Here is a 27,695-nt window from a genome sequence, read left to right as displayed (position 1 = left end):
GGGTGCCTAAATTTTGGGTTATCCGCTCGTTATAAATTTTGGGTTACCCATTCTGCACCCAACGCTTGGGATATCCGTTACCCAAACTTTGGGTAGTCCCTACACTATCCAAAATTTTAGTTAAAAGCGTATTACACAAAAGTGAGGAGGTGCACTTTAGTCTATTTTTGGTAGGTTCTACCCACATTTAGGTAAGCGTGTAACGTGTTATTGTACCCGCGCGTCTATGTGTAAAGAGTTTGTGGTCTGCTTTAATAATAAACATTTATAAGGTTTTGTTTTCATCGATAGAACGATTTTTGCAATACCTTCGCTTATATATATTCTTACACATCGATTTAGTTTGTGTCTTTTGAAAGGAGAGCAGGTTAGCACTCCCCTTGACAAGGATGGAACACAATCGGGGGCCCAGAGGCACACGTGAATTTTCTGGGCTCCCTCAATTTTTTGTTATTGCAAACGTTTTTCTTCAAATTTAAAGTAAATTCTGCTTAATGACGAATTGCTTTTTCGGACAAATGAAGACTTTTTTCATTAGGTCCAATCTGCAAATGATAGCCCTCTTTTTTCGCTTTCTCTTTCGCTTATTATTGCAAAAGCATAAAACTTTTTAAACATTTATCAGTATGTTTCGAAAGACCAAAGGTTTTACTAGCTTATTATGCAAACAGTTAAAGGGAAATCAGAAAGGTGACCGAGTAATTCGTGGAAGAGAAAGTAAACAAAGAGAAGCTCTCTTTTGCAGATTGGACCTATTGAAAAAAAAGTCTTCAAATGTGGTTGGCTTTCTCAACGACAGCAAAATCAAGCGGAACTTGGAATTGATCGACCCACATTCGTTCGGAAAATCTAATCATTGTGATGAAGAACAAAACTACCAGTACCCATTATGTCGGAAAGAATGAATTTTCGAGCTCCCATTATTTTTGTTTTGCCGACTACCAGTTTTTTTCGGATTTAAGGTACATTCAATGTAAACCTATCACCTACAAACGCAATCGAGCGAAACTACCAATGCAAACTCCGTTCGAAAGCCATTAAAACTGCCGTCATAAAAAATTCACACCAAACCGTTCTCATCTTCGGAGTGGGTCCTTGTATTCGAGTCGAAGATAATAGCAAGAACACCGGCGAGCAATAAACTAAAGTAATGCTGTGACTTATGTGGATCAAATTATAGACGAGCCCTTGCACTGCGAGACCACCAGATAGAACAGCAGAGTGTGGTAGTTGACCATATCCAAATTGACGGCAGAGACGACTGATCCTGGCGGAACGTTCTTGGATCTTGTAGGCGAAACTGATCGTTGTAAACAATGTGATGCACAAGTCAATAAAAGATGTGCAATTACTCATTGTAAATTTATTCTTTTCTTTCTGTAACGGATACTTTAATTGATCATATGTAATAGATTGTTTGCTCTAGCCTTTCCTACAAGGATTATTTCATTGCAATACCCTTCACTAGATATCGCTACATTCTCTAACATACCAGCAGTAAATTATTAAAACACTGTTAGTTATACAGTAATAGCTATTGTATCATGTCTTTCTTCGATATAAATTGTAACCACTATTTTTCACCGTCTCGAATTACTTAACAAAAATGCCTATAAACATATTTTGGGAAATCTTTTTAAATGTTGTCTATTTTCTAAACACAACACTTTATTTAGTACATTGGTAAACTTTATAATACCTAACAATAACGAAATTTTAAGGAATCTATCTTTTTCTATCAGTATTTTATACATTTGCAACAGATCATAATAGTACCTACACAAACGTTTCAGCAAATAAGTTAACAATAAATACACATAATTATGCACACATAAAGCTGCTCTCACGATTGCAGTAGCTATTATTCTAACTCAAATTAAAAATCATAAGTAATGCCAATTAACGTCGGAATGTTGTTAGTAAATACTTATGTTTGCAACATGTACAGTCAGTTTGTGATTATAGCTTAGATTGCTGCTTTTAGTGACTATCTGCTTTCCGGTTAGATTTTGTGTGAAAACAGTTACAGTAAGTAAATATTGTGGTATTCAGCACATAACTGTTGTAACAATATATGAGTGATAGTTTGATTTCGCCTCGAAAACATCTGGTCACTTTAGTTTAAACATAAGCTTTGGGAGTTTCTTACGGATTGTTTGGCCGTGCCGGTAGAGGTGGTGCTCCCGCACTTCGGTTTGGTATTGGAGGAGGTATACCTCTACGAACGGGTAGTGGAGGAGGATTCGTTTTAGGAGTCCCCGATGACAGCGAGGATTGCGGTGAATCAGCACCGGAACTGCCGGATGTTCCAGGAGGAGATGATTTATTTGGTTTACTGTTGCTTACTACATCCAAATCGTAAACATCGCATCGAGGGGGAGGTGGAGGAGGACCGCGTGGTTCTGGTATGGTCTGCAAATTCGAGAATAATTAAATTTGGAAATAAATCAAAACAGGTCAAATAGTTCATACCACATCATCGTTGATTTCTTCGTAGATTGCTCCAGTATCCTGGGTAGATGTGACGGTCGAGAAGGAAGGATTATGAACAGGCGAACCAGCAATCGGACTAGAACTGGCATATTCCTCAACGGGAGGAGTAGTTTTAGAGGTGACGGACGACGGCATCAATGGTATTGGAGGTATGGGAGGTTTTTGTTGTAATTTTGATGCCAACAAAACTTCTGCTCCCAAACTGATAACCCCGGCCTTGGGAAAGTGATGATGACTTGGTTGATGTTTTGGTGATGCTTGAGGTGACTTCGGCAACGGGGGCCTACCTGGCGGAGCAGGTCGTAATGGCGCTTGCTGATGAGTGGGTGGACTTTTGGGACGCGATGGAACTTCCGGTATACCAAGACTATTATAGTCGCCCGTTTGATTGTCGCAAAAACTGACAGTGTTTGGTGTACAGAGCTCGATTTCTTTTTCTACACTCTCAATCCAATTTTCGGTTTTCAGTTTAATCGAAAGACTAACTCCACAAACTTGGACAAATTGCTTTTGTGCAGCAGTCAATGCTGATTGTCCATCCCGAAAGGTAACCCACATTGTGTCACCCACAAATCTCACTAGTGTCACTTCCCCAATCTGCGTCAACTCCTGGATGAGGGCGCTCATCAAATTCTCATCGTAAATGCTACCTTCATCTTCATCTCCAGAATCAGCACCACTGTTAGAGGGATTCGTTGCTTGAATTAGGATTGTTCCGTCCGGTGGTCCCAAATCTCTAATGACATCGTTGAACACTTGCGACCTTCTTTGCTGATCAATTTTACAAATTCCAATATCGATTATCGCAATCACAGGACGATGGTCACTTTGCTTTAGTTCTGCGCGTCCGTAGTGCACTAAATTACCAGGATTCCAGTTCGGATGTTTGTCAGCATCTGGGCTTTGCTTCCGCCGTCGCCACAAAACCCGATCAGTCCAAGCCGGTGCGCGACATTTCTCACTCGTATCGTAGTCGTCACTAAATAAGTCATATTTGTACGTCGGAGGGAATGATATTTCACCTTCTAGAAAGTCATTGAACACACTACCTGTGTTCTGTTGAATCCTCAACTGATCGAATTGTAGTACAGAACCTATGTCACCTTGTTTCAGTAGCTCCTTCAGTTCATCCTTCTCCATATCAATTCGATAATTGAAATCACCACACCAAAATATATAGTCATGTGATTTCAATGAGCGGCCCATTGGGAAAGCAATCTTTCGTGTGATTTCCGCATAATCTGCATTCCGCTCAGCAACCTGCGACTGGCCGGCGGCAAAATGAGCGCATACGAAGCAAATCGAAGTTCCGTGGATGACGAAACGAATCGCCGCCGCACCCTTATTGCCGGTCGCACCACCCAGTCCCGTTTTGACACAATCTATAGCCACATCACGGATATATTGCGCGTGCTGTGGTCGGATGTAGATGTACAGACATACGCCAACTAACTGCTGATACGTCAGAAGAACATATTCTTCATTTCGACTGATTACCTTCTGCAGTTCCTCAGCCCAGGCTTTCGCGTTGTCCGAACTGAAACGTAATATATTGTTAATTTCGGGCTGCAATCCATATCGATTCATTTTAAATCCTATCTTAGTATGAGTTTTTGAACTACGCTATCTTTTACCTGGCAGCAACGATGTTTGAGGCGTTCAGATCAACAATTTCCTGAAAACCGATGGCAAAGACATCAATCGGTGGTTCATCTGTATCCTCGGTATGACTAACATCTACAAGAGCTAAAAAGTAATAAAGGTGTTATGTGTTTTCTAGATTCGGTTTTTCACTGCTAAATCCTACATTTCGACCTCGCCAACCGATGGCAATCCAGAAGCCAATCAGCCAAAGAAACATCCTTGTACACAACACTTCGAAAATGCTTGCCACCGTTCACGTTGTACGTTCCACAAGCGATCCGAATTTCCAAAGGAGTAACAAATTCCTCATAGCGGCGACACATTTCTCGTAGGACAGCCGTGGGCGCTGCAATCGATGGTATCACTATAATTTTTTATCACAACCAGAATGCTCCGCCAAAGCCTTATTTTAAGAGCCTACTAAACAATGCCTGCTTTCTGCCGCAAACGAGGTGACGATGTCACGATAACGTAAAAGTTTTTCAAAGTGTTCCTGACGTTGCATCATTGACGAAGCATTCTGTATGAGCTTTAACTTTGATTACTTACCATGCAGCATATTCGAGGGCAGCAGAATTCTTGCACGATCCGCCAGTTCCGAACTAAGCGTTGAACCAACTAACAAAACATCGATAGCTTCCTGTTTGGAACTGTCGAGCAAGTTATTTTGGATCGTTCGGGCAGCCGACCGCGCTCCATCCATCAATTTTGAGCCACCCTGTATAGCACCCGTGCCGGCATAAATTTTGCTCACTTCGTTGCCGTTATTGATCCACATCTGACGAAACACCTCCTCAAATCGGGAACTTATTTGTTGTTTTTTATCGGAAAATGCAGACATTTGAGAAATTTGTTCATTCAAAATTTCCAACCCAATGTAAGTCTGAACGCAATTTGTTCGATCCAAACAATCGAGACAATTAGTTCGGATTGTTCCTTTTTGCTCACGTAACGCGTTTTCTCCAATAGCATGAAATAATCCGAAATCCGCACACATGGCATCGATTTTAGTCTTTAATTTGGAAAGGGCACCTGTGTTACCACCCCGGCATTCCTGGTGGTAGTCAAAAACAATGTGTGGAACATCCATATGATTTGATTCTTTATGATGGCGCTGAAATTCGTTGCTCAACATTGCTTCGCCTTCTTTACTTCCAATTAAACTTGTTCCAAGAAGATTAACTATTGCTTGTTTACCATAGCGGGCCTTCATAGAAATCATATGACGGTCAAACGCAGATTTAGATGATTCATAACCACGCGATAGTTTGACTTTATGAGATCCCACTTGAACACCTGGTTGCTCCCAGAACAATGGAACACTTCCACGCGTTTGAACGTAAGATGATATTTCATTCTCTAAATAGATGCATTGTTCCGTTTCGACGAAGTTTGCCACACAGCCTTCGTCGTTGGTTCCTCTCACATTGAAACGCGTTCCCGCTCGTTCACAGCTAAGTCTTGAAATGATAGCAGCTCTGGCTTGTTTACTTCCGGCATACACGGTTCTAATTTCCACCGAACCACACATAGTTTTCAGGAGCCAGAAGTTACAGTCCACTCCAAATCGCAGCATATGGATGAACAGCATCCGATTCCAGAAAAACCTATTATCAGTATCCGTAGTTCTTCGTCTTCGTTGGGCCGATAGTGTTATATCGAAGTTGAATCTACCTCCGTTCTGCTGCAAACTGCTACTGGCAGTCGGGTTCAGAAAGGAGAAATAAAATGTTCCCGAATTCAGCACTTTCCTTATTTCAGAAATACGATCTTCGTTTGAAGGTTGGTATTGGAGCGACACAAACTGCGTCTGGGTAATACGGAAGATTTCACTGTCCAGTATTTTGCCGACCGAGAAGCAACCTGTGACCATCACTAGATATAGTAACGAGCTGTCACCAGCATTCAGCTGGAGTACTCCGAGACAGCCATATGCGTCTAGCACCTTCGTGTACTGTTTACGAACTATTTCTGTCTCCTGAGCGGCTGCGAAAGATCACAGAGTAAGGAAATAGTTTGTTATTGCGCATCTCTAAAAAGGGCGATATTAATTCCTCATATAGTAGTGCAAATCAAGATTGATAATCGATTGTATACTGTTCTCCCGAAAATCATTCCTTAGAAAGCCATTCCCTAGAATTCCACCCCCCCCCCCAGAATTAGGGTTGCCACCCTTCCGGGTTTGACCCGGAGATTCCGGTTTTCGGGCGCGATCTCCTGGTCTCCGGGTTTTACATCAATTTCTCCGGGTTTGGTGGGAAGAAGCATAGGTTAAATTTTTTTGGAATTAATTGATTCTTTATAAAATATTTAAAAAGTCTAAATTAACTATTACTCTGGTTCAGATTTATTTTTCCCGACTAACTCTTCGTTACAAGGTGGCGAAAAGTTCACCAAATATTGCTAATTTCTTTCACAAAGCAATGAAAATGAAAAACAAATAAAATTTACTACAAATTAACCTACCGGAAGTCGCACTAGTGCACTGAGTGCACGCTGCTCTGAAAATCTAGCGAAATCGTCTTAGGGAACCAGCGGCTGCTCGTTCGGTAAGCCATATGCGCGACTTCCGGAGGGTTAAGGAAAGTAATATTCCGCTATGTGCTACAATTGAAATGTTGCATTCCACTAAGCCGCTCAAAATGGTGTAAAAAAGTTATTTGGCAGATTTGTTCCAATCCAACTAACTAGGTCAACATCAAACGAGTTCTTGCGGTGTTGTTGCTACTCCAGCAGCGATCCTTAACTGAGCTAGGGAGGTGAGTTTTGCCCCTTTGTTGGGAAATTAAAATTTGTTGGTGACGAATAACCGACACCACATAGTGTGATGTCGCAGCTCTGCCTCCTTTGCTCTCCTTCTGCTGTTAGATGTGGAGGAGAGCAATGTTCGTTCGACCTCCACAGTGAGAGTAGCAGGTGCTTTTGTATTATTGGCACTTAGACGGGGAAGTGAAATACTACACCACATTAAATCGATAAAACCGTTCTCAAGCGTGAAAAATTTACAGTTTTACTTTAACGTGGTTATAAAAATCGATTAAAGTGCTCTAAAATGCCTAGCAATCGCTTTGATTCTAATTTCTGTCTCGTTCCACTCAAAATTCACCACCCCCCAGATCAGTGAAAATCTCCGGGTCAAAGCCTCTCCAGAGGTGGCAACTCTACCCAGAATATACTATTCTCCAGAAAGTCATTCCCCAGAATATACAATTTCCCAGAGCTCCATCCCCCAGAATTTACCATTTCCCAGAAAGTCATTCCGCAGAAGTTTTACTTTTTTATTGATTTGATCTTTTCAGTCGTACTACTCGTTCCCTCTTCCATCGATCGACATTCTTCGCTTTCGATTCGGTCACATTTGAAATGATTTGCATTGTGTTAAAACCGGAAGTTAGGATGACATTATTTATTTAGAATTAAAATAAAGAATTTGATAATTCATGTTGTGTTGAATATTGCAATGAAGATTTGGTTCTACGGCTTTCCTCCAAAAACTATACCACAGAAACTAACATATCGGAGTGTTTTCCTCCGAAATAACTGTTCCCCAAAAAAAATCATTCTTTCGAAGATAACAATTCTTAGAAAACAATATTCCAGAATATACTCATTCTCAAAAAAGCCTTATCCAGAATGAACCAATACTCAGAAGTTTATTCCCCAGATATAACCATTTCTCAGACATTTTTGCTAAGATGGGGAAAACACCCATATTGCTTTGAATTGGGAAAAATCTTGATGAAAATCAAAAATCTTTTTCAGAATGTTGGTCATTTTACTCCCCTCAAAGAGTGCCCTGCTAGCAACTTTAGACAATGTCAGTATTTTTACATTTCTTTTAATAATATAAACATGCATGTAAAACAAATTGCAGAATTCAGTACAGGTGTGTTTTGAGAGCTATTTGGTAACAACCATATATAAATTTCATCACGATGATTTAGTTGGAATCCCAAATCCCTGCCATCTTTATATTTGTTCTGCTCCCAAGCCCAGTTTGATGGGAAATTTTTTTGCAATCATAGGGCATTACAGTAAAATTTTCGATTTTAGAATCTTTTTTTCAAAAATTTCCAAGTCCTTTGATCTAAAAAAAATTACAATTTGTTATCAGCGGTTTTCGTTTTGTTTTGACACTAGATACTGATGGTTCATGCTATTTTTTGGACATATCTCGACAACATTTTTTTTGTCGATTTTCAACATTTAATTTCCCCCCTTTGGATTTTTTCTTATACAATAGGATTCCGTTTTTTCAGTTGCCAAACCGGAACCGTGCCAAAAATGGAACCTTATTTTTAACGTTTGAATTTTCAATTTACGTCTTCAAAAATATTTCATATGAGAAATGGAATGAGATGAAAGAAAAAAACGCTTTTAATCCAACTAACAGTGTAATGTTACATTTCTTATAACTCTTATCACTATATTCGGATAGCGGCTAAACCAAATCAATTGAAAAGCGGCCCATAAAATAGACAAACCAATTATTGCTAATGCTCTGTTAATAACATTTCTAAATTCTTCAATCAATGTGTTGTGTAGGGAAAACTGAATTTATCTAATGGGGTATATGCAGAGCCAAAAAACTCGATTTTTTACTGCTTTTTCTCAAAATTGACTTCCCAGTAGTATCTTTGATTTGAATTATTATCGCTAATCCTAATGCCTAAGAACAAATAAAAAACTCTATAACTCCGTTAGGGAAAATCATCATCATTACTGGAATTTTCTTTTTCACGAAACTCTTCGATAACCTTCCGTCACTTCCGTGCACTAAGCGCTGCTCTGAAAATCTATTAAACCTTTTCAAATACTTTTTAATTTTCACAACCTTTTTTACCGATTTTTTAGAGCCACCCTGCGCCAAATCTTTAACAAAAATCATAACAAATTAACCATTATAGATAGTTTTGTTTATTCAGCAAACTTGCTTCAATTTATTTGTGTTATTATATTGTAAGGCATTCCGCAGGTAAACTTCGCAAATCTAAACAGTCGAGACTTTGAACACCCCAACCACAAGGGCCACCCTAATTCCATTCATTTGAAAATATCGGCAAAAAACTAACAAATTTGCCAAAGACAAAAACAAAGTATTTGAGGGCCATCAGTTGCTTTAAAACAAAGTATTTGAGGGCCATCAGTTTTGTATTTCTAAATACGGCTTTGGGACAAACTATGGTCAGCTTTCGATATGCACTGAAAATTTAGTGCTAAGTTTTGTAGTGATGCCGTAATAATCGAAAGAGGATCTCAATGTTACTAAAGCTCTATTGAAAATTGTCTTCAGAACTAGTCTTATTATGCAGTGTAGTGCATTCCTCTGTACTTGACTCTTAAAGTGCAGACTCTGAGTCTTGCTATAAAAATTCACTCTGTCAAACACTAGTTACACTGTTACCAGTTATATTATATATAAATAATCTATCTATCTATATATATAAAAGTCAAAGTTTGTATGTATATGATTTATAGACTCTAAAACGGCTTAACCGATTTCCGTAAAAATTTATACACAGTTGGTATTTGTTATGGGGCGTGTTTGTGTGCTATTAGTTGGAGATTATCTGCCCGCCAGATGGCGCTTTGGAACAAATTGTGTTTTCCTCCTGTTTTGTTGAAAATCGCAGCAACGCGCGATGGGTATTAGCTAGTGCAATATAAAGGGCGAACACGGAATTACCACGAAATTCTTACCATTGGGTAAGAATCAACCAAATTTTGCACACTTTCTCATTGATGTGTATTGTTTACATGCTGTCAAACTCGAAATCGTGTTTTTCGATTCAACGAAAATGGAGGTGAACCAACGCGAGTCGAGAACAAATTCTTTCCAAACACCTGGAATTTCCTGACCTGTCGCACCGTCAGTTGGTAAAAATGTTGAACATTCACCATTCAACCGTCTTCAGAGTGTTGAAGCGGTTCCAGGAGCGGTTGACGTTGGACCACGGCAAAGGAGCTGGAAGAAAACCGCGACCGGAGAACAAAAAGACGGAGGGAAAGGTGAAGCGGATGATTAAAGCAAATCCCAACGTCTCAAGCCGTGATTTGGCTAAAAAGATCGGCATGTCGCAGAGCTACGTCCAGAATGCAAAGAAGAGAGCTGTACTACATACATACAAGGTACAGAACTTCCCAAACCGCAATGAGCGGCAGCAATCGACGGCTAAAACTCGGGCACGGAAGCTCTACGAGAAGATGCTGACAAAATATGGCTGCTGTGTGATGGACGACGAAACGTATAAAAAGGCCAATTTTAAGAAAATTCCGGGGTTGGAGTTTTTCACCGGCAAAAGCAAGTTCTACGACGACAAATTCAAGTAGAAGAAAATGTCGAAGTTCGCCTCCAAATATCTCATTTGGCAGGCCATCTGCTCTTGCGGACTGAGGACTGAGCCTTTCGTGACAAAGGGCACAGTAAATGGCGAGATCTACAAATCTGAGTGCCTCGAGAAGCGCATTTTGCCGTTCTTGCAGCAGCACGACGAAGCTCCGCTATTTTGGCCAGATTTGGCATCATGGCACTATTCTAAAAGTGTCCTGGAGTGGTATGAGGCCAATTCTGTCCATTTTGTTCCAGAGGACATGAATCCGCCAAACTGTCCGGAGCTGCGCCCGGTGGAGCAGTACTGGGCAATGATGAAGCGGGAACTTCGGAAGAGCAAGAAGACAGTCAAAGACGAGAAGGACATGTTAAGAAAATGGAAAAAAGTGAGAAACTGGTACCGGATGACACTGTAAAGACTTTGATGGAGGGCATCAAGCGAAAATGCGTTCAATTTTACACTCAAGGCTCCATCGATTAACTTTTCTTTTGATTTTTGAAGTAAATACATGTATAAAACTACCCTAAAATTTTGGTTTGGTTTTAAACATTATAAGAAAATTTGCATGACATTTTTGGTGTCGCAATAATTTCGTGTTCGCCCTTTACATATTGTAATCATTAAATACAAGACGTATTGTGTACAATATAGTTAACCCTTAAATGCATAACGTTGTTTTAAAATAGCATTGCGAAAAACTTCTCAAAATTATCACAGTAATGTATTGAAACTATGAGACAATTTTCACAATATTTGAAAAAAAATTGATTTGCGCCTTTGAGGGTTAATATAACTTCCATGTTTGGAAATTCCTGTACTGAACAAAATTTATTAAAACTATAAAATCATAGCTTTGATAAATGACGAAGGCATAATTACACCACTAGGTGGATTAAAACAGGTTCATCGAGAAGCTACAAGTCGAAGCTTTATAAATCTTATTGGACTTTCTGTTTTAGGTAATTTTATCAAGAAATATCAGGTCAGTTCTTGAAACGCTTGTATGTATGCGTGACTGAAAAAAAATAATTCTTTCGTACATAATAGATGTTTAAATAAACCTTAATATTACACAAGAGGTCCATTGTTGTCTTAGAATCAAAATCGTAAAACATAATTGGTTTCGATTTGAGCACTTTACCATTCCAAACCATGATATGTTATTTTTCGAAACAAAAAGTAGTAGAGTCACATCACGTCAAGTGGGCCTCGAAATTTCCACAAAATCACCGGTTTTCATGACAAAAATATTTTTTTGTGTAGGGGTCATTGAGTGTAACTTTTGGTATAAATATTTTGTTAAAATTGCTTTTTTTATTTAAATTATAGGCTTTCAAACTTTTGAAAACAATGGAATTGTTCTTTTTTCTCAATGAATGAAATTTTAATTTTTAATAAAATTTTTAATAAATAATTTAAAATATTTTCGTGTTTTCAGCGCTATAAAAATTCAAAAAATATATCAAATGACGCGGAAAACATTCACCTTCAATACTCTGTAAAGATATTTTTGTCCTTTTGTTTCTGTCCAGAGATATAGAGGATTTTGTTACGCACCGCGCTCGTTCAACATGCGGCGCATTCCGATTATGCCCACGATAACGCACTAGCCACAGCGCACGCGAACTCGACCAACGGGCATGTTCAAACATGCGTTCAACACCTTGCGGTGTTTATCATTTAGCACGCGGCAACTTCTGTTGCATAGCAAATCGCAACTTCTATTGTTTAGAATGTCGCCAGTTCTATTGTTAAAATTTAGTTTAGCACGTGATTATTAAAATTATTATGATAAATGAGGTTTTATAGTTGTAAAGAGTACGATACATATACAACATATATGCTTAAGTGCATTTATTGTCAGGTTGAATGTTTCATATTCGTAACAAACTTACATATGTCTTTGCCAATGTACTGTTCGAACTTTTAATTCCACCAAGAGGTGACTAAGAACAAATTGCGACTATAGTGAGATTTTTTTCGGTATTCCGCATTTATTCAGCTTAACCATAAATTGAAACTCAAACCACCTCGCAAACTGAAAACAAGAACACCGTACTCAAGGTAGACTAACAAAATTATTGAACCGATTAAATGCGGAATACAAGAAAAAATCTCACAATAGCCGCAATTTATTTTTTGTCATCTCTTGGTGAAATTAACAGTACATTTGTAAGTTTGTTGTGAATATGAAACATTCAACATTGTCGATATTATATAGTTGCGGTCTCAGTTCGTTTCTACTCTTTTTGTTTGATTCGAGATTTTAGTTGCTTTTCCTGTTGCTGTTTTGTCTTCTGTTGGAATTAACTGTATTCTATATCTTCACTCAGAACTACAATACTAAATATCAACTATCTCATGGATTTATACTTCTTTAGTACTTATTTGGCATAACTAGTAGTAATCATAACAATAAATAAATCGCGCGTGGAGGTTGATCGGCATTTTGTTGTACTAATGCTACGGAAGTAACACAGTTTCCATTCCTGTTTTCATATTATTTCTTACTATGAAACCATTATATATGTGCAATTTCAACTATCTACAAGCATAGCACCAGACACAAGAAAAAATTGAGACACATGCAAATGCCTCTAGTATATGACTCCGCATTTTATTCAAACGATTGACTGGTCAAATCAGCACCAACTCGATAGAATCCACGAAAAATTCATCGCGTAATAGAAAAGTGAACGTTACCGATTTATGAAAATATAAGTATTGCTCCTCATCAGGGTTTCCAATTTTCGCATTCGTGAACAGAATGAGGCGATATTTCACCTACTTCGACCAGCAATAAGAAAGCAAACATACGATGTAACATTGTTTGCTCTCCAACTTTTCTCGACAAGACAGCATTGGATCTCATCTTTTCGCGGTATAGTATGAGATGATATTTTCGCGCCTAATGTAAAACTGCCGAATAACTAATGGTTTCGCCAAAATTCACAAAAATGAGTAGATAAAGAATGAAAATACTGCAATAATATGGGGAAATAAATTCTATAATGTAATATATTATTGGTTTTGTTTGAACTTAATTTATCACAAGGTTCAAAACTGCCAAATTATCACGCTACCATACTGCATTGTCAGCAAATTCTCGCAATTTCTTGAAAGGTGAAAAATTGGGACGTGCCTACTAAGGATAAAAAAGCTGTGCGATAAACTGCTTGTCGTGAGAATGAGCGAATATTTTAACCCCTTCTCGTCATAGTCAGCTGTCCGACAAAATTTAAAGTACCCAAATTCTTGGCAGCCGGCTGCCCAGAGCAATTATTACATGTTAAATCTGTACCAATAGCGTTTGAACAACTCTCCCCTTCCGTGATACATGTGGAGATGCAGAGGATTCCTCGGTCTCTAGTAGTGACATATATCAGACTAACATTTCTTCCTTTCCCAGAAGATCTGCATTCGGACGTGAACGGCAGAGTAGCAACCACGGGTGATCTCTTTCTTATGCTTATGCTATTCTATGCTGCTAGATGTATAATAATCCTTATTACTACTTTACAAACATATTATTAATGATTATGTGCGTTCAGTAGCATCGCGACGTCCTTTTAGAAGGCATACGGGCATCGATAATTTCAAAAGAAATTGTCATCGTGCGGCATCTCTCCACTAAAATTGGGTTAGATGCCACATTGAAATTGCGGAGGAGAGGTCGCACTCGATGGCGGACGATGCGTAGCTGAAATGTATTTTGTATTCATTAATGAACATTAGCGTCAATCAGGAACGTCTTCATTGATATGGCCATCATACAATTAATGAAATGCATCAAATAAGAAATTTTTATCCCAGTCACTATCTCGAAAGACTCTAAATAAACATTGCGTAACAGCAAAAGTGTATCAAATCAAATGTTTCAAAAAATGAAACTTAAAAGAACAACTCGTGTTTAAAAGAAGGAAAACTCTTTTATGAAAGTTTGTGGGTTTGCGTGCAAATTATTTGCCATACAGATTCAAAGAACTGTACACGTTTGAAAGAAGGAATCAATCCATATGTTCGAGAAAATTGAGTATGCGAACGAATAACAGACTTGGTTGTAAGGGGCGACGCTTTCCACGGCTCAACCTTAGTTTTTTTTGAGTTGTCCTACTGGAGCTGTAGAGCTAGGTTCTCGGAAGGGCTCCCCGTCAGAATCACATATTACAATTTGCAGACGAGACAGGCAATGTCGCCCACTAAAACACTGCATTAGGCCAATTGTAGCGGGCCGTGATTCTGAATGTGATATTCATTGTACGGTTCAGGTATGGCGGGCGTAGGGACTCGCGATCGCGTTGACAAACGTTGATACGCTCGAGCATTTGTACGTTAACGTGCTCGATCGCGTGTGCGTTTGTATGTCGCGTGTGCTAACGTGTATGCAACATCGCGTGTATGAATTCCATTCTATAATCGTGTGCCTTTCGCATATTCGCGTGTGTTCTTGGATAATCGCGCGCGGACCGTGAATCTAATACTTTATTTTTGGTGTACTGCTAAGATGCTAAAAGAGTGTGAGATCCTCCATATCACTAGAGTTCCCGGTGACGTCGCCATGGAACGCGTTGTCTAGTGGATATTTGCTTTATTTTTTGATTGGTCCCACTGAATGTATGGACCTAAGTTTTTAGGACAAAGAGTAATGGTTTCAGGACGTGACAGATTTATGAGCGCGCGAAAGCGTACGTTTGTAGGTTCGTGTTTGAGACAGCGTTTGAAACTTCGTGAGTGCTAAAACGTTCTCCTTATTACCGGGATGTTACTAAGTTTGCGCGATCGCGAACGTAGGTGTGCGTTGGTAATCGCGAAGGGCTTAAGCGTTCGTATGCTAACGTGTTTGTCACGCGTGCTCGCGTTCATGTGTCTTCGCGTGTACAACACTGGATTTTGTAACGGTGTGACATTTCCTATATACGCGTGCGTTCTTGGATGGTCACGCGGACCTTCATTCTGATAGTTAGTTTTTGGTGTACAATTCACATTCTGACAGGGACTAAGTTACCCCACATCACTAGAGTCCTCGGTCATGTCGCCATGTAATGTGGTGTCCAGTGGATATGAGAGTTTTCTTTTTTTAATTGATCCAATTGAAGGCATGCACCTGGTCTGCTGATATCAAGGATAGAAACATCCGGAAGTGATCGATTCATGATCGTGCGAGTGCGGGAGTTTTTAGGTTCACGCTTGAAACCGCGTCTGAAAATTTATAGGAGCTGAGACATTCACTTTATCACCGAGATGTTATCATGTTTACGAGATCGCAGGTGTAGTTGCTGGGGATGGTCGCGAAGGGCTCAAACATTTGTATATTAACGTGATTATCACAAGTGTGTGACTTCGCGTGTATAATTTTGATTTTATAAGGATGTAGCGCGTAATCTTGTTTGATCGCGCGCGGACCGTGAATCCGATGCTCAATTTCTAGTGTATGGTACAGATGGTAGTCCGTTTCCCTATGGGGAATCTTGAGTTCCAGGTCATGTCACCATGGAACGTGTTGTTTAGTGAATATGAGCGTCATTTTTTGATTGGTTCAACTGAAGGCATTAGTCCAGTCCGGTAAAACTTTCGGACGTGACCGTTTCATGATCGCGCGAGTGGTGGGTTAATGTTTGAGACCGCGTTTGGAAGTGTAAAGATACCACGTTTACTTAACTACTGGGGTGCGTGGTCGCGCCCGTGGTCAGGCCTGTGTTATCGCGAAGGCCACGAGCGTTTGTACCTATATGAGCATAGATAGCGTATAGTAGAGATATACTAATAAAAGGAATCATAACATGCCGAATAAAGAAAAAAAGATGTAAAGAGCTTGACTAGAAGTGTATAAATTGAACAATACTATTTTGGTATACATAAATAATGGAAAAGCAAGCTAATAGATGCACAAAGAAACAGACCAATGAAGTAGAATAGAAAAACACATGTAACATGCAATCAAACTCGTCTAAATGCAGCAAATGTTGTATATTTATCATTAACGACAATTGCATGCTGTTAGACTTTCACCATGCTATGCTGGCCGGGAATGGATGACTCATGTGCGACGGTAAATTTATTTCACCCTAACTTATCCAGCCCGACTTTCCCCAATGAATAGAACCAAATGCTCAGATTAATCAAAAGAAGTATTAGCCACTATTATATCATATACGTCAGCTCTGCATCCATTCCCTCACCCAACTGTCACAAATACTCAAACGAATACATACATAGATACACATACGACTAGCACATAACAGTTGTACACTAGTACGAAAAACTACGATCATCAGAAAGCTACAACTAATAGGTTTCTACTTATTCTACTTTATTAATTTAATTTAATTAGTATATGCACGATGACGAATTCGATGAATGGACACACACAATGACTCCCACTGTGAGCCCCGTCCACAAATAACGCCATCAAATTGTGGAACAATATTTGCAAACACGGCACACAGCAAAAGTCAATGCATGTCGACCCGCCAGTCGGTCACATCACCGCGCACAGACCAGTGGTTGAGTGCTGGTATGCGCTGGTGCAGAGTATGAAGAAACATAGAACATAAAAAAGGCGCATAAGCCCTCTCGCTCTCGATGCACCACTATCGAGGCGTAATGCTGCAATCATCATTTAACAGCAGTTGTTCTTTAGCGCTGATGCACGCAATATGCCTGATGATGTTTGCAATACCGTCAAACCCCTCAACCTTGGGGAGGGGCTTTCCACGGCTCAACCTTAGTTACTAATATTTTAAAATCAACCAACTAGCGCAATACATAACATTATTTCATTGTTTGGATCCTAGGAAGGCGGGTTGTTTCTAAATGACCCTCAAAAATATACCTGCACTAAATTATCGTACATGTATGTTTATATTATTAAAAGAAATGTAAAAATACTGCTGTTGTCTAATGCTGCTAGCTGTGCACTCTTCGAGGGCCAACATTCTGAATAAGCTTTTTGATTTTTCCCAATTCAAAGTATTATAGACGCTTTCCCCATCTTACCAAAAAAATCTGGGAAATGGTTATATCTGCAAAATGTACTTCTGGGCATTGATTTATTCTGTATGATTTCTTTGGGAAACCGTACATTCTGGAATATTGTTTTCTAGGAATTGGTGCTTTCGAAGGAATGGCTTTTTGAAGAACATTTTTTGCTGGGGAAACACCTCGGTGTTTTAGTATCTGGGAATGGTTTTCGGGAAAAAGTCGTAGAACCAACTACGATCAATTTATATTGAATACATTGTGGTATTGTACAAGACACATTTGTATGTGACTCGATTTACTTACATGATGCCATCAAATTAGTTATTTCTATTTGGTGTGTACCACAAACTGACAATAGCCTTTAATAATTCTCTTTTCTTAGAATGTTGTAATATATGGATGAATATTTAAAACCCCAAACAAACTCTCGGAATCTAAGTCTATGGTCCCACCAACTGCAATAAATGTCAGATTAAATAGGCTAATGAAATCGGGTCAAAAAGATTCAAAAAATTGGCAGCTCGAATCTCAAGTAAAATCGCAAATGCTCAACACGTTGTTCATGTTAGCACTGCGCGGTTAAAGCATCATTCCGCACGGTTAAAGCATCAATGCCAAACGGTGACACGCTTCAATGTATGCTACGAATAAAGCAAAGCGAAAGTGCCCAATCGCCGAAGTATGCGGTACCGCGGACTAACAATTACAATCAGCTGGTTAAAACTTACATAACACTGCGACGGCTTGCGATTCAAAAAGAAGCGTTTCCGGCTTGTTTCTGTGTTCCAACAATACGCTGTGCGGCGAAGGTGGTTTGGATTTCTCGAGCACACGGAATCCCTTCGACATGGCCATGTTGAGTGTGGGGTGAGCGGAGCAGAACTCGCAGTATTTGAAGAATCCACTTCTGTTACCTGCAATAGGGAGAGAGCTAGTTATTTTAAACATTCATATAGCGGTGAGGGGTATTAAAAGTAATAGATTAACCTTATAGCATTTTCGTTTTTACCTGGTGCTACACCGGTATAGTGCAAATAAAAGAGATATACTGCTTATATCCAAGTTTGAATAAGTGCAGCACCTATTACACCTGTGGAAAGTACTGTGAAGCTACCATCGAAGACCGCTGAAGAAAGAAATCATTTGGCTTATTTTTCTTTGTCTTTCAGTTCATATACTTTCTCACGATTGAAATATTTTCCCACGGTAAATGTTAAATCAGCCCCATGTAATGGAAGGCCTCACTGTACAGTCAGCATCACAGCCATGAAAATCAAAACAATTTTTTTTGAATGATTAAATGTCGTATTTGGTAACAAAGTATCGATTTTCTTAAGGTTCAAGTTACCGTTTTTAGGCATGTGTTAGAACTGGACGCTTGGTAGTGTGCGTAGGAAAATTTGTGTTCAGCTTTGCCACCGGATTATCCATATAAACCTTTTTAAAACTCTAAAAGAAGAATATCAGTCGATTTATTAGATCACCACGATTCAATTCATGCAAAATACCTGTTGGAAAAACCATCGGCTTAGCTGGATGGTGCTTTTGAAAAAGTGGCTGTGGTTTTTTCATTGCGCAGTTGTGTTGCGTACCCCCGCTCGGTGTGGTAGTGTGATAAAAAATCACAGCCACTTTTTCAAAAGCACCATCCAGCTAAGCCGATGGTTTTTCCAGCAGGTATTTTGCATGAATTGAATTCTGATGATCTAATAAATCGACTGATATTCTTCTTTTAGAGTTTTGAAAAGGTATAAATGGATAATCTGGTGGCAAAGCTGAACACAATTTTTCTTACGCATACTACCAAGCCTTGAGGTAACTTGAGCCTTAATCGTATGGTATCTAACCGTTCCCCAATATACCAAAAACCCTTTGGAATGCTTGAATATTGTACATAGCGCCGAAAACAATTTTCGCGTGTTTTTGTAAACAGCCAATGAGCATATATACTTTAAAAATTTATTTTGAGAGAATATTTCGGATGAACCGTAACTCACCGAGAATGGATGTTAAGATTTTATGAAAGAGAGAAGTGTTATTTTTCGTCTACTACCGTGATTTATAATCTGCAATTAATGGTTTGTCCGGAATGTCCTCTCAAAGTGAATTTTGACAGTATGCTTATTGGCCTTTTTCAAAAAACGCACGAGAATTGTTTGTTTGGGGTTTTATAGCTATAGACGAATTTCGCGTCAACTCGAACAAATGTTGGCAGCACCCTCTCAAGCTGACCCTACAAGAGCAAAAATATTGACAATAAACCAATTGATCGTGTAAGGACATTTTGTTAATATTGATTCTGTAGAATTTAAATGACAATATTTCTGTCTCGTGTAGGGTCCGCTTCAGATTTTAATGAACTTCCTGTACTTGAAGACTTTGTCACAAAAAGCCACTTTGCATACTTTGTTTTTCCAAAAATGATCTAGTCTGTCTTTTGAAAAGGGCCAAACTTTTTTTTATCATTTTTTTCAAATTGCTCTAGTCTAAAAATAAAGTCCTACAAAAAATGTTGTAGGAGTGATTTTCACAAAATTAGTCAAATTTTGGAATAAAAATATTGAAAAAATTCTTCATTGACTCCTACAATGAAAAAAATCGATTTTAAAAATTTAAAGTCGATTTACAAAAAAAAACCATTTTTCATTTGGATGAAATTTTGTTCCAAGATAGATAATTATATTCCCTACCTACCGTCAAAAATTCAAGTTGGGCACTTTCAAGGAAAAAAAGTTATTTGAAAAAACTTTTCATTGTCCGAACTAAATTTTTTTTTCAGTGTATTTTTATCGAAAACTAAACCAATGAAAGTCATAATCATGTCAGAATCCATTTTTCCAGCTGCTAGTTGCCTGATACATGCAAAAAGTATCAGTAACGAATTTGGTATATATCATTCGATTCAGTTCGTCGAGTTCGGCAAATGTCTGTGTGTGTATGTTTGTGTGTATGTATGTATGTGCGTATGTGTGTGTATGTGACCAAAAATGTCACTCATTTTTCTCAGAGATGGCTGAACCGATTTTGACAAACTTAGTCTCAAATGAAAGGTGCAACGTTCCCATAGGCTGCTATTGAATTTCTGATGGATCCGACTACCGGTTCCGGAATTACAGGGTGATGAGTACGAACACGCAGAAAATGTCGATTTTAATAAATTCTGCAATGAATGTATAAAGGTGAAATTTTTTCCAAAATATGACCACAACTGCTTCGATTTGTAGTATTAGGTCACTAACATCCATTCAAAGTCTATTTGGCCACATTGGCCACCATCATCGGTTCCGGAAGCCCCGGCGGAAGTATCTAAATTCAGAATAACAGTCACATCGGTTTCTCGGAGATGGCTAGACCGATTCGACTAAACTTGGCCTCAAATGAAAGGTATTGCGTCCCCGTAAATGGCTATTTAATTTCATCCTGATCCTACTTCCGGTTCCGGAGTTACAGGTTGTGGCGCGCGATCACATAGCAAATTGTGATTCAAACCGATACTCCGATGAAAGCAAAAAAGGTAAAAATTTCGCTAAAATGTCTCTCAAACAACTTCAATATGCTGTTCTAGGTCACCGACGGCCAGACAAATATTCGTTGACTACATTGACCACCATAGACGGTTCGGGAAGTGCCCGAGAAAAGCGGCCATCTTTCAAAACTAGCAAACTCATAGCAGTTTCTCGGAAATGGTTGGGCCGATTTTCACAAACTTAGTCCCAAATGATAGCGATATTATCCCCACAGATGTCTATGAAATTTCGCAAGGATCGCTTATACGGTTCCGGAAATATAGACTGAACCGTCCGGTCACATATGAAATTCCCATATAAGCCGGAACTCAATTTTTTTTCAAAGGGGGAACCCCATGAAATTTCAGAAATCGAATTCGTATTTTTGATGCCAAACATCTTTAAAATGCATGAAACGTCGAGATTTTATGTTATCTCGAAAATTTTTTGAAAGGTGTTGCGTCCCCGTAAATGGCTATTAAATTTCATCCCGATCCGACTTCCGGTTCCGGAGTTACGGGTTGTGGCGTGTGTTCACAAAGCGAATTCCAATTCAAACCGATACTCCGATGAAAGCAAAAAAGGTAAAAATTTCGCTACAATGTCTCTCAAACAACTTAAATTTGCAGTTCTATGTCACCGACGGCCAAACAAACTATCGTTGACTACATTGAACACCATAGACGGTTCCGGAAGTGCCCGAGAAAAGCGGCCATCTTTCAAAACTAGCAAACTCATAGCAGTTTCTCGGAAATGGTTGGGCCGATTTTCACAAACTTAGTCCCAAATGATAGCGATATTATCCCCACAGATGTCTATGAAATTTCACAAGGATCGCTTATACGGTTCCGGAAATATAGACTGAACCGTCCGGTCACATATGAAATTCCCATATAAGCAGGAACTTAATTTTTTTTTCAAAGGGGTGACCCCATGAAATTTCAGAAATCGAATTCGTATTTTTGATGCCAAAACGTCGAGATTTTATGTTATCACGAATTTTTTTTTTTTATGAAAATCGACTTTTTTGGACTTTGCCGATTTCGCACCTTTTTTCAGTTCAATATTACCGTGGCTGTTTTTTCTTTTACAAAATTTTAGAACTCGAATAATGATTTCTTTTCTTGTATATTTGTCATGTCATGTATAATAATAAAATGTAATATTTGCATTTGAATGCTTTTAATGAATATAAACAACGCAAACATTCTCGTGTTCATGATTGAGAAAGGCACAATTGCACCGCTAGGTGGATTAAAACAGGTTTTCATTTTACATTTCCTTTCGATCGTTCTCGTGGACGTATCTGCAGGGTGATTTCGGATAGCGGGGTTGAGCTGTTTGTTTTACTTAAGCCATTCAAACAAACAATAGAATTACAACATTACAATAGTACAATTTCTAATAGCGGTTTATCTGTTTCTAAATTTCCAATAAAAACTTGAATGTTCGTTAAGAACTTTGGTTGCTTGGATAGTTTTCGTTCCGTCTGATATGGTTTTCTCTGACATTTCTATTGTGTATTTCGTATGCAGTAGCCTGGCGAATGTACAATCTGTGCATACTCTAATTTTTCGAGCTCTGATGGAAACGACATGTTTGGTTTATCGCTTGTGTTTGAAGACTTGTAGATTTGTTTGGTACATGATAATCATTCGGCTCTATTCCGTGCACTGCACATCTTCAAAATCCTTGAATTTCCCCCCATCTTGCTGCGCAGTAGGTAGCTACATCGGAGAACTTCATTTGATAGTCGTACGGATTTATGAAAGGTATACGAATCATCACTTCATTTTTGCATTTTTCATGTAAGGATGGCTATGCAATCACTCTGAAACTAGACTTGTCAAGCTAGACCCGGAGTAATCGAGTTTCATATACCATTAGATTCAGTTCGTCGAGATGTGAAAATGTCCGCGTGTGTTTATTATAGTAAGGTTGAAAAGTTTCAAAAGTACATTGACAATAGGTGTGAATCACTTTCGTGCCTAACCACTAAAAACAGTCCTTACTTTTATTCCTTCCTTTTGCCCCACGAGATTGCATCAAAGCGTTATATCGTGGGGAGGCTGATTCGGTCTTGAGATACAGCGAACTCAAAAAATAGCATGATCACTGGCACTACCTAGTGGTAGAGTAGAAAACTATTTAGTCTTCCACAGACTAGCTCTTGATCTTCCGAACAAGTTTTCCGAAGATAGTTACCCTGTACAAGATCGAGATCACGATGTATTTCGAATATTTCTTTTGTTGAAAATTCCATTTCGCTTGAAATACAAGGTGGATTGCCGTAGATAAATGTCTTTGCCACAAAATGATGCATTAGAGCATACATACAGCAGCCGTTTAGCTCCGAACACCTATTCGGCTAATCGCAGCGGTGAACTTCCGTGAGCCATTTGGCTCCCGTTTCTGTGAGCCATTTAGTTCCTGTTTTCGTGAGCCATCTCCTCGGCGACGGAATTTCTCCCGAAACCGATTCCCGTTATGTGAGTCATTTAGCTCCCAGCTTTGTTGCAATCTACTCTGATAGCCCATAAATCCAGTACTTGGCTAGGTCGGTTCGACGATACCGGATGGAGCGTAGCTTCTGGTTCGCTACTTCCGGTTCGCTGAAAACTCGACGACCCACCGCTGGCGCTTCACTCGACCTACTCGATCTAGTCCCTAATGGTGGAACTAGTCTGATCAGGGGTGTCGGTCCGATGATTGCAGATGGTTCGTAGAGCCCGGTGCGTTGGCGCCTCCATCAAATCTGTGGTTGCTCTCACAATTTTTCCCTTAGCATAATCGTCGTAATTTTAAAAGTTCGAGTCGATGATATATTCTCTGACCGCGATTTTCACCTGTTGCTATTTTTTGGATGCACAAACACAAACTCTGTTTTATGATGAACAATCGTCTCCGTGGCTAGTGCTTGCACCTCTTTTAGTGATTCTCCGATTACTTGGAACACCACATCATATGCGAAATCTAAAATCGTCTGTTTCATAGATCAGTGTTCGGTACGGAAAGTAGCTCTCCCTAGTAACAATTTAGGTTTTATGACAGTTTTAAAGCCACTCAAACTTAGATTGCACTTGTAGCATGCTATAAAACTGCTATTGTTACTTGGGCTGTAATATCCTGCAGAGTTACTCATGCTGTACAGCGAATAGACGATTGCTTCCCAGCTAGTACTACTGAAACATTCTTCACTGTACGGCGAAAATCGGTTCAGGTTGCGTGGAAAACCTTTCGATGATGATCTCCATCTTCTCAGGGCACATTTCAGGTGGTGCAGCTGGGCCTTTTATCTTTGCCATGCCGACTCCTCGAGAATTCGCGTTGGCTTTGTGGCAAATCAGGCTTTCTTGTTCAGCTTTGTTGAGAGCGGTTTTTGCCAGAGCTGCAAATTTTCAACAGGTGGTTTTGAACTTGAAAAAGAAACAAATCTCAAATCATGCCCTAGTATGTTCAATATTCAGTTGTTTGCATCATTCATCCAAACAGCCGAGCTGCTCAATCATTTTCCATTCATTTTCAATTTCATTGGCCCTATGAATATCCCTCTACTGTGGTATTGACTAGGTTTTTCAAGCAAAACTACTATGAACATACTTCTTATTGTTCATGTAACCCAAGTAACCATAAGCATTAAGCCATTGCACTATATTGGCTATACATTTGCACTAATGTTGCATTGAAACTCCATTACAGCATTAACAACGCAATAAAGCTCTTTATTAGCATCAATAATGCATAACTGCACTGCCGACATATAGCATTATAGCTTGCTCTATATGCGTATATAAAGCTGATATAACGCGTACATGCTTCAAGGATCTTTAAAGCATGTAAGCTTTACAAGTGCATTTAATGCCATTATAGAGCATATAAAAAGCTGATATAATGCTATTGTAATGCTGTGAGTTTATTTGTTATGCAACTCTTCTTGAAGATTATATTCGGCATATTTCATTTCAATCGAACATATGCAATATAGTCCAGGAAGCAAACGCAGCGCACTTACCGTGAAGGACCAGGCAAGGTACCTCAGTTCGAGACTTACTAAAGGTAATTTTCGTAAACATTCATATCATGTGAGAACGAAAACCCATTAAGGATATTCATTGCAATGCATCAGAACAGAGTCAATTACGGTTTTAAACAGAATATTTTATCTTAAAATTTTTCCTTTTTGCTCATCATACCGAAAGGAAACATAAGAAATGGTTTTAAAACCATGGCGGACAATGACAACCAACTGAAGCTTTTTAATAGCATTAGTAGTGCCAATATAAGGCTTTCAAATTTGACATTTGTACGCTTTTGCTATATAATAGCATTAGTACTGCAGAAACGAGCTGTCAATCTCCGCACAGTAATAGCACTATATTTCACCTTTTCTGGCATAATATCAGCATTAAATAAGCATTTAGGGCTTCACGGCTTTTTAGGACAGCTTTATATGTGGATCTAAAGCAGATATTAGGCTACGTTATAATGCTTATTGGTTACTTGGGAAGCTTGAAAACGCAAAACATGTAACATTTAACCTAAACTGACTTCTACAGAGCAGATGACAGCTTTGGTTGGTTAATGAAAAAGTATCAATTTGAAATGAAGACGTACGGTTTAGTCAGGAAAATCCCACCAACTTGAAAGTGAATGATTAAGGGAGACTTTTAATTTTAATCATAGTTGGTGTGGAGTGAACTGAAAGTTGACATTTGAAAATCAAAGAACGAAATGCATTGATTTTTGCCGCTTGCCGTCTGATTGGGGTGCGACAAAAAACAGTCGAATTTGCAGCGTAAGATAAATTTGAAACAGGTACATATGTATAAGTGGAATGCATACACAAATTTGTCAAAATTTTAGCTGCACTTTAACTATGAGAAATACCTTCATATTTCCACTGTCGGTGGAAGAGCTGTTCCGGTGTTTAAAATAGTGCCGAATTTGAATATCAGTGAACATATATTTTTTAATAATTGTCATTTAGTAAAATATTAACATTATTTAAATGTTAATATTACATCATTGAATTTTTTCTCATAATTATAATCACATAATAACGATACTCCCCACGCATTCGAGCATTGTTATTCTTCGTGTCCGATAGGTAGACGTTTTGAGTGTTCAATAGGTAGATTTGCTTCAGTCTTTGCGCAACTGTTCTTTATAAACTGTGTAAAGTACGAGGTAATTTTTCAGACGCCATTTTCTCAACATGAGCATATTGTATATAATGCCTTATGAAATGTTGACGTCGAAATGTGTGCATTTGTTGTACAGGTTACATGGATTTATAAAAATTTTTTGCGATTTGCTTCGAGCAAATCTAGTCGTTCACAAAATTTTCCAAAAAAAGTTCATGTAAACAGTACAAGAGTGAACTGTCAAGAAAAGTGAGGTTAACTGTGTCAGAAAAGAACCTAATACTTTCTCGTATTGACAAAAAATATTAAACATGTTAGGGCTAGAGCACTCTAGTTAGAGTGTGGCCAAGAGGCCATGACGTATCCAAACGAACATGGAATTTGACGCATACACAATAGAAATACGTCAAATTTCATGTTTGTTTGGATACGTCATGGCCTCTTGGCCACACTCTAACTAGAGTGCTATAGTTAGGACCGCATTACGCCTTGTCTAAAAGCAAAGGTCTGGCAGATGACACATCATCAATATACATAAGAGATGCTTAAGAGCCTATATTGTGAGTACTTTGTTTCTGGCACTGGAAGCAGAATAAAATGCGTTTGTACCCCTTTTTGCGCAGTAAGTATAAGTTTGAGAAATGGGATATTTTCATTATATTTATCCTTCATAAAACACTTCCAATCTTTGAATTCAATGACGTCGTCACTTGTTACTTCTGGATTTTTTTCTTTTTATTTTGATTATAGAGGTTTTAACCTTAAGGTCACTGGCTTCTTCGGGTTACCTTTTTTCTACGGACAACCCCTTCTTCTGCCAGATCTTTGAATTTAGGACATTGCGCTACGCATGTTTTAAAATTTGTACTCATTTGAATTACTGGCAACCATTCCGCATACATACCTTTCGCTTTTGTTGCGTGCTTCCACCAGATGTTTGAGAATATTGATACGCCCCCACGTCTGAATCCCTGCAGTAAGCGGATGAAAAATACTGTATCCACTTCAGACAAGTTTATATTAATGCACTATTGTATTCGTTGTTCCTCGTAGTTTAGGAAATGAATGCAAGATAAACAGTATGACGTAAGAATAATCCATTCCCTTTGCTTCAAGTAATTTTGACACAATTTTTTGCCTTCGGAACAAGACTTCTATTTTCCATTAAATTGTTTTTAAGCTATGATGTATGATTTGGATCCACGAAATTATAACTTGTTTGTCGAAAACAGAATAACTCTCGATGAAGTTTAACGTAGAACATGATTGATTTCACGGAATGAATTGCTTCATAATACGAATTCCAGTAAATATTTTCACTTGCAAACCGATGTCTGCATATTCTTCAAATAGTTTGACGTTTCATTCGCGATTGAAAAATCGATTCAAAGAAGTGCTGCTTGTGAGTAAATAATAGAGATACTTGAGAGAATTCATCAATTCAAGAGAGAGCCACCCGTTTGTTATCATTTTTGCTTCACTTTCACAAAACATTTCAGCGTTAATTTAGGCTGCGTGCTGCGCGTCGTCTTCACACCACACTGAAAATAAACTACACGATAAAACCAGAGTGTATGTAAAGCGGACCCTACACG

At 38.7% G+C, this 27,695-nt stretch overlaps 1 protein-coding gene and 1 non-coding gene across 2 annotated transcripts; one reads left to right on the top strand and one right to left on the bottom strand.

Annotated features, from left to right (window-relative positions):
• The first annotated feature begins 345 nt into the window (after positions 1-345).
• LOC131694370 (U6atac minor spliceosomal RNA) lies at positions 346-449 on the top strand. Its single transcript, XR_009306482.1, has one exon. It is a non-coding gene; the product is annotated as a U6atac minor spliceosomal RNA (small nuclear RNA).
• On the bottom strand, positions 427-27,483 carry LOC131687936 (synaptojanin-1). Its single transcript, XM_058972034.1, has 7 exons — positions 27,005-27,483; positions 18,179-18,364; positions 4,687-6,123; positions 4,301-4,483; positions 4,128-4,239; positions 2,473-4,030; positions 427-2,412 (listed from the first exon to the last, which is right to left on the bottom strand). The coding sequence occupies exons 2-7, from the start codon at positions 18,303-18,305 to the stop codon at positions 2,146-2,148; spliced, it is 3,684 nt and encodes a 1,227-aa protein (XP_058828017.1). The 5' UTR covers positions 18,306-18,364; positions 27,005-27,483; the 3' UTR covers positions 427-2,145.
• Between the last annotated feature and the right edge of the window lie 212 nt (positions 27,484-27,695).

This window comes from Topomyia yanbarensis, chromosome 3, assembly GCF_030247195.1.
Source record: "Topomyia yanbarensis strain Yona2022 chromosome 3, ASM3024719v1, whole genome shotgun sequence".
In the NCBI taxonomy this organism is placed as follows: Eukaryota; Metazoa; Arthropoda; class Insecta; order Diptera; family Culicidae; genus Topomyia; species Topomyia yanbarensis.
The sequence above is the reverse complement of the archived record's forward strand: the minus strand, read 5'-3'. Positions and strand labels throughout refer to the sequence as shown.